The 8,302-nt window shown below is 49.1% G+C and overlaps 2 protein-coding genes across 2 annotated transcripts in view; both read left to right on the forward strand.

Annotated features, from left to right (window-relative positions):
- Positions 1-626, forward strand: part of CCR75_005705 (uncharacterized protein) — a gene marked incomplete at both ends in the record, with an annotated part of 764 nt that extends 138 nt beyond the window's left edge. Inside the window, 2 exon segments of the mRNA XM_067963781.1 lie at positions 1-598; positions 613-626. The exon segment at positions 1-598 is cut by the window's left edge and continues 138 nt beyond it. Of these exon segments, the coding sequence (XP_067822040.1) occupies positions 1-598; positions 613-626 (612 nt within the window).
- Positions 627-1,755: 1,129 nt separating this feature from the next.
- Positions 1,756-3,333, forward strand: CCR75_005704 (uncharacterized protein; the record flags this gene model as incomplete). The annotated part of the gene is made up of 1 exon (XM_067963780.1): positions 1,756-3,333. One exon carries the CDS (start codon positions 1,756-1,758, stop codon positions 3,331-3,333), a length of 1,578 nt encoding a protein of 525 aa, XP_067822041.1.
- Between the last annotated feature and the right edge of the window lie 4,969 nt (positions 3,334-8,302).

Consider the following 8,302-nt stretch of genomic DNA (forward strand, 5'->3'; position numbering starts at 1 on the left):
CGGTATGTCACGGAGACGAAGTGGCTTCACGAGGACCATTCTCCAGTTGAATTTCACCTCGCGTCTCCCCTTCATCCCATCACTCGCAGTCTCCCGTGGAAATGCCCGCGCTGGCTGCTCAATCACCCTATTGTCCGTCACACGCTAGTCAAGTCCCTCGAGTGCCTTTCTGATCGCATTCGACTATTTCCTGGCTGCAACCCTGGGGTCCTCGTTGACCAGCACAAAGCTGCTGACCGGATATTTCTTCGAGAGATGCAACGCAGCTTACGAACCAATGATGACGAGCGTGCGGCTCATTTACGTGCCGACCTTCGGATGGCCCAGGCCCTCGACGCCGTTAGCTCCACAGAGACTACTCGAACGTCTGTCGCGGCATCCTCAGGGGCGCTTAAGGCCTTTGAGGATCTTCGTGCCAGTCGCCGCGAAAAGACCAAGTTTGATCGGGACATCTCGGAAGGCGAACAGGGGTCCGCGTATTTCTTTCGCTCACCCGTTCCCACCGCCCACCGGGTGCTAATACCGTCTGTCACTCGGCCTGACGGTTCCTCAACTTCGGAACCTGCTGCGATGGCCGAGTCCCACCGCCACTACTGGGGTTCTCTTTTCCAGTCTCCGTCCCGTGACCTTTCTCGCTCGGTCTCTCGACGCCATTACGATCCTGTTGCTCTACAGGGCATGCTTCACCATACGACTGCTCGGCTTTCGGCTGCCCAGCGTCTGGCGTTGGACGCACCGCTTACCGCTCACGACTTCTATTGGGCCATCCGTAACTCTCCTAAAGGTCGCTCCGCTGGGTTTGATGGTCTTCCGGCAGAATACTACCAGCTCTCCCCGTCACGGTGGGCGCAGGTTTATGAACTAGTCTATGCTTACAACTTCGAACGTCGGAGGATGTCCCAGTCCCAACGCCAGGCTTACATATCTCTGCTTTTCAAGGGGGGAGATCGTAGCCTTCCCAGCAACTATCGGCCTATCACGGTATTAAACCACGATGCCAAGTTTGGACCGAAGATTTTGGCTTGGCGGCTCCGGGAAGTGCTTCCTCTTCTTCTCCATTCTGACCAAACCGGGTTCATTAAAGGCCGGTCCATCCGTCACGCTTTACTTCGCTTTCAGGACCTTCAAACTCTGGCCAAGCGTATGGGTTGGTCGGGCTCTGGAGCTGTCCTTCTTGATTTTGCCAAGGCATTCGATAGCGTTCTCTGGCCGGCGTTGTTGTTGGTCTTACGACATCTTGGCTTTGGGGACGTGTTCTGTGATTGGGTCCTCACCTTCTTTCGCGGGACGCTCCTTAGGGTCCTTGTGAATGGGACCGCTAGCAGCTTCTTTGAGTTAGGATGTGGTGTCCGCCAAGGTGACCCTCTTTCTCCGGCTCTTTTCGTTCTCTTCATTGAGCCTATGCTCTGTTACCTTCGGGCAAGGACGGGCTCCTTAGGGCTCACGGTCCCGGGAGACCCGGTCCCGCACCACCTTCTAGCATTCGCGGATGACTGTACGGGCCTTTTGCGTGACATCAATACCGCCCCCGCTTTTGTTGCCGCGGTTCGAGTATACGCAGCCGCGGCGGGCCTCAACCTGAATGTCCGGAAGACATATCTCTTTCCGTTCACGCCATTACATCCGACTACACGTCGGGTGCTAGAAGACGATGGGTGGGCTGTGGTTTCTGATGATGGTTCCGTCCGCCTTCTCGGTCTTTCCATGAGCCCATCACTGCCGTCTAGTTCGAGGTTCCCGCGGCTTCTAGATGCCATGGCTACCCGATGTAAACTTTGGCGCTATCGGGCTCGGACCCTTCGGGGGCGAGCGGCAATCCTTAGGTCGATTGTGTTGCCTCTCCTCTGGTACACAGCTGCGGTGACCCGTGTCCCAGCTGACGTCGCTCAGCGCGTGAAGTTCTTATGCAAGGCCTTCCTTTTCAAGAAAGCGATTTCCGACTCTCATGGTTTTGCTGGGCCGATGGCGGAGGCTTGGTTGTATTGGCCTACATCTCGGGGAGGGCTTGGCCTTCCTGAGACTATTTCTTTTAGCCACTCTCTGCAGCTTTGCTCCCTCCGGGACGCCATGTCGGTGGCTACAACAACTCATACGGTCCCACGCTGGTTCTTTCCGGCGTTCTCTCTATTTTCTGGACCTCTTTTCGGTGGTGGGTCCGGTTTCGATATTCTCTATGCACCAATCCCCCGAGGTCTCACTGTCCAAGAGCCCTGGCTCGGCTTGGCTCCTTTCTGGATTGAACCTCTTCGCGTCTGGCATTCATTGGTGTCGGAATACTGTGCCCTGTGCAACTTTGATTGGGTGATTGCGGAGATGCCATACTGGCAAAACCACTTTCTACGGGCTAACGCGCGGGGTGCTCTTACGGGTCGAGCGTCGAGCAATGCGTCTCGTTTCTATGACAAAGGCTATGTCCGCCTGCAAGATTTTGTGGACCGTCATGGTTCGTTTCCAACACCTTCGCTTTGCGTGGAGATTTTGGAAAACACCTCCTTCCCTTCTCCCGCTAAAAGGTCGGCAGCGGCTGGTTTCTTCGCCCGCCAGGTCGGCCGCCTCCTGAATCTCCCCTTGGGCTCCACGCCGTCACAAGGCCCGCACCGGCCTGCTGATCTCTGTGCTGCGGCTCACGGGTGGTCTTTCAGAGGAGTCGACTTTCTTCACGGTCGTAACCATGAGTTTTACCACATCCTTCATCGCCTCCCGGCCATTACACGCCTTTCCCATTTCTCCCTCGGTATTGCTTCAGAGCCGGATTGGACTGTACTCTGGCGCCGGGAACGTTCTCTGGATCGTGACCTGTTGCCTGTTCTTGCAGACATCAAGTACCGGTTACAACACAACGGGCTCAACGTTCGGCTGAAGTATCGCCACCGAACCAGTGATATTCTCTGTGTTCACGGTTGCGGGGTCGTCGAGGACGCCCAACATCTCTTCTGGGTATGCCCTATCGCGCAAGCTGCATGGGACGCTGTTCTCACTCCTTTTCGAGATCTTGTCGCGGGTGATGTAACATGGGCAGCGGTGGTTTACCTCCAAGGGCTATTGTTCACGGACTCCGCGATTTCTCTGCATAAGTCACACAATCTTCTCCGAGTCTTCAACGTGCTTCGGTGCAGCGTCCTGTATGTGGTTTGGCTCCATCGAAACGATTGTATGTGGAATGGGACGGCGTCCGATTCCACATTTGTCCTTCAAAGGACTATGGCTTACGCTCGCCTCCATCTCGGGCGGTTGCGCCAGGGTGAGGTCCCCCGCCTCTCCTCCCTGTGCGAATTGTGGCTTCCTTTACCAAATCCAATGCCACCGGAAGACACGCTTCCTAGCGCTGGTTGATGTCTGCTTTTGAAGTATTTCCTACTACGGATCTAGAGTTTTTCGGTCACGGGAACGCTACATTCAACTTAATGTGTTTGTGCTACCCTACTCTGGTACCGTTGACTCTTCAACTCGCATTAGGGGTCCCGCAAGTCGTCTTGCCCCGCCGCTTCATCAATCTTTGCCTTCTTCACCACGCGAGGGGTCATCTTCTTGGCCTTCGGCTGCGTGCGGAATGGCACGGATTCGCTTCCCTCCTCTTCCGCCTTGTCCACCCCTGGTTTCGCGGTCCGACTCACCCTGCGCACCCAGAGAATTGCCTCAAACTCTAGATCTCCAAGTCCAGTCACCATGTTTCCGTCGTGGGCCTCAATCTCCATGTTTCCAGCCTCACCTTCGGCCGTGACGACGAAGCAGTGCCCTTGACGCAACTTATCCAGAACCGCCACGAGGTACACTCCGACTCCTCTCAGGCAATGAGCCACTCCGCAATACCCAGTAAATTCTCCTTTGTATTGGTTTTTGCGGATATGTACTCCCCAGCCTACCTTCCGGCTGATCAAGTAGTTGAAGAACTCGCTCGTATCCAGCTTGGTCAGCCCTTTCTTCTTCTCCAATTTCTTCCCGACCGTTTTCTGGTGTTTTTTCTGGGCCGCCAAATATGCGTCCTCAAACTCCGGGGTGACCAACTGGACTGCGGTGTGTACTGCTTGGTACACGCAGTCGAATTGAGAATTTTTTCCCACGGTTAAGTACTTCTGCGATGCAGATAGATACCGCTGGAGCGATTTTGGCTCCTTTCCCTCTTGTTGGCTTCGGTCTTTATGCGCGTACCACCCATCGATCAGATCCATCCACTCGGGGGCCCCTGCGCAGTCTTCTCGAGATTGCCAAGTCCGCGTCCCATCCATCCACTCAACCGCGTAAAAGTACTGCGGGATTTCTTCGGTGCCTCGATTTTGCCGTCCAGTCATGGCACGAACTTCGTCGACCGAGTAAGCCTCTCCCGCTTCTTCCAGCTCTTCTTCCGTCACTTCATGAGTGCGTTTTTTGGGGCGGTCACGAACTCGCCTTAGATCCATTATGGCCGCTTCAGCTATCGATGCCAGCGTTTTTGCCTTCCCCGCCCGGTCCGGCCGTCCGTCACGGCGCTTCGGTATGGACGCCTCTCTATCTTCAATGATCACGAATTCTGGACTCATCCCGCCTTCTTCCTGCGGCAGGGGGCCACACTGTATGGCTTCAACCTGACCTTCGTCAGACTCTTCCGGTTGACTAGGTTCTGGTTCACTACCCCCTTGGCCTCGAATTTCCGGGAACCCAGAACGTTCATCTACTACCGGCGGGGTAGTGATTTCTGCCCTTTCCTGGCTCCGTTGATCCTCCTCCCCATCAGGCCTGGGACTTAGACTCGTAACAGCGTTCCGGATATTTTCTACCACGGCCGACGTCGGCCGTTGGAGCAGGGTGATCCGCCGCGTTCTCCACAACCGCACACGGTTCCAGACTTTCCTGCGGCTCATTGGCTAGGCTTGGCTCCAGCTCACTACCCCCACGACCTTGGCTTTCTGAGGACCCAGAGCGACCTGCAGATGTCGGCGCCGTGGCGAGCCCAGCTCTCCCCCGGCCCCAACGGTCCTCCTCCCCTTCAAGCCTTGGCGTGAGGGCAGCGCCTGTGTCCGTGCCGTTGCCGTCGCCGTTAATTGAGTTTGGCATCCTACACATACAAACCAGTATGTTAGTATGGTCTTTTGAAGGCTTCTCAGTTTTCTTACCTTTTTCGCTTAAGTGCGATTTGATCTGCTCGCTCCAAGGTAAATTGGAAAATGAGGTCCTCAAAGGCCCGCTCTCGTCCAGGCCTTCGTGAAACCTTCGGGTAACCCTCAGACCTCCCATATTTTATACCCGCATACTTTTTGGACCTCTGGAATATTATATTCCAAACGGCCGATATGACATCTCAGAACTTATATTTCGGGTGGTCCACACTAATTTGGTGTGTCCACACTAACATTCCTCGTATATGTTCTCTATATCATTCAACTCGTCTTTTCGAGCTCTAACTTAATAAAACCATTATTTTACCAGACTTGCCCTCCAATTGATCCTCGTTAAGGGATTTAAATTGTACTCATTCCAATTGCCCGACTCGAAGAGCCAGAGCATTGTTATTTATTGTCACTACCTCCCTGTATCAGGATTGGGTAATTTACGCGCCTGCTGCCTTCCTTGGATGTGGTAGCCGTTTCTAAGGCTCCCTCTCCGGAATCAAACCCTAATTCCCCGTTACCCGTTAACGCCATGGTAGGCCCATATCCTACCATCCAAAGCTGATAGGGCAGAAACTCAATCGATCTATCGCGCAAAAGCACGATCCGCACAGTTATTAAGACTCAACACAATACCGGCTTATAGCAGGATCGGTTTTCAATCTAATAAATGCTACCCGTCCCTTGTGTAGTTGGGTATTAATGCATGTATTAGCTCTAGAATTACTACGGTTATCCAAGTAGTAAGGTACTATCGAGTGGACTATAACTGATATAATGAGCCATTCGCAGTTTCACAGTACAAAATTGTTTATACTTAGACATGCATGGCTTAATCTTTGAGACAAGCGTATGACTACTGGCAGGATCAACCAGGTTTATATCTTCAATACGTAAGATGACGACAAGTCGCCCCTAGCACATAATATTAACATAGAGTCAAGCCACAAATAGCTACGAACCGTCGAAATATTCAACAGACACAAAGCCACTCGTTACCTTTCTCCAAGTCATTATTAATTAGCTCGTCCTCGGCAAAAAACTACAACTCAATGAGAAGCTGCAAATAATTGTTAACAGCCAAAGAACTTGGTAGTCGCAAATTACCCGCTGCCTTTCATAGCGTCTATTGTAGATTGCAATCAAAAAAAGCTGTAAGCAGTTGTTAACAACCGAATCATTCGAATGTTATTAATTATCCGCTACTAATATCACAGTTTATATTAAATTAACAACGGAGAAGGGCTGCTTCCTATCTTAAACTCCTGAAAACAAGAGTCGCAAACAAGTAGCTACCTTTCTCTATGCCAATCTTTAAATAACAACTGAGAAACGCTGCATCTTATTCTTAACTCCAGAAAACGGGAGTCGCAAACAAGTCGCTGTATTTCTCTACGTTGATCCTTAAATAACAAATGAGAAGGCTGCAAATAATTCGCCACCTTACTCATTACCGCTTTCTAAATAACAACGGAGGGAGGCTGTTTCTTATTTTTGACTCCAGAACCACTGCAGTCGCAAACAAGTCACTACCAACCTCGTTACCGCTTTCGAATTAACAACTCAGAATAAATGTTTCTTACTTTTAACTACAGATATTTTGCAGTCGCAAACAAGTCACTATCTTTCTTAACGCAGTTATTCAAAAAACAGCAGAGGTAGGCCGTTTCTTATTCTTGACTCCAGAACTACTGCAATCGCAAACAAGTCACTACCGTCCTCAATGCCGCTTTCTAATTAACAACTCAGAATGAATGCTTCTTATTTTTGGCTCCAGAACTACTGCAGTCGCAAATAAGTAACAATCTTTCTTAACGCGGTTATTCAAAAACAATTGAAATGGACCGTTTCTTATTTCAAACAAATCACTACCTTTCTCATTGAGATTGGCCGTTTATTATTTAAATAATCACTACCATTCCTAACGTCGCTATTCAGGAAACAACTGAGAAAAGCAGTTTCTTATCAACAACTTCAGAAAATCCGAAGTCTAAACAAGTCACTGCCTTACTCAATGCCACTATTTAAAAACAACTGAGAAAAGTCGTTTCTTATTTTTGACCACAAAACTACTGCAGTCGCAAACAAGTAATTACCTTTCTCGAACGCTTCTTATTAACAACACAGAATGAATGTTTCTTATTTTACTTTAGGACTACTGCGACAGCAAACAAGAAACTATCTTCCTTAACGCAGCTAATCAAAAACAGTAGAGGTAGGCCGTTTCTTATTTTTGACTCCAGAACTACTGCAGTCGCAACAAGTCACTACCATCCTCAATACCACTTTCTAATTAACAACTCAGAACGAATGTTTCTTATTATTAATTCCAGAACTACTGCAATCACAAACAAGTAACTATCTTTCTTAACGAAGCTAATCAAAAAGGAAGTAGAGGTAGGCTGTTTCTCACTCTTGACTCCAGAACTACTGCAGTCGCGAACAAGTCACTACCATCCTCAATACCCCTTTCTAATTAACAACCTAGAACGAATGTTTCCTATTATTGATTCCAGTTCAACCGCAGCCGCAAACAAGTAACTATCTTTCTTTACGAAGCTAATCAAAAAGGAAGTAGAGGTAGGCTGTTTCTCACTCTTGACTCCAGAACTACTGCAGTCGCGAACAAGTCACTACCATCCTCAATACCACTTTCTAATTAACAACTCAGAACGAATGTTTCTTATTATTAATTCCAGAACTACTGCAATCACAAACAAGTAACTATCTTTCTTAACGAAGCTAATCAAAAAGGAAGTAGAGGTAGGCCGTTTCTCACTCTTGACTCCAGAACTACTGCAGTCGCGAACAAGTCACTACCATCCTCAATACCACTTTCTAATTAACAACTCAGAATGAACGTTTCTTATTTTTGACCGCAGAACTACTGCAGTATTACAAACAAGTAACTATCTTTCTTAATGCCGCTAATAAAAAACAACTGAGATGAGCCGATTCTTATTTCAAACAAGTCACTACCTTCTCATTGAGAACGGCCGTTTCTTATTTTAAAAAAGTCACTACCTGTCTCAACGTCGCTATTTAAAAAAAACGGAGATAGGCTGTTTCTTATTTTAAACTTTAGAAAATCCGAAGTCTTAAACAAGTCACTGCCTTACTCGACGCTATTAATACAAACAAAGATTTTAGCTGCAGAAAATTAATAACTTTCAAACTCATCGAAAGTTAAAAACTATCTACTACCATTTCTAATTGTA

Source organism: Bremia lactucae (assembly GCF_004359215.1).
Source record: "Bremia lactucae strain SF5 chromosome Unknown BlacSF5_NotPlaced_18_SHOA01000004.1_1233567bp, whole genome shotgun sequence".
NCBI classification, from domain to species: Eukaryota; Oomycota; class Peronosporomycetes; order Peronosporales; family Peronosporaceae; genus Bremia; species Bremia lactucae.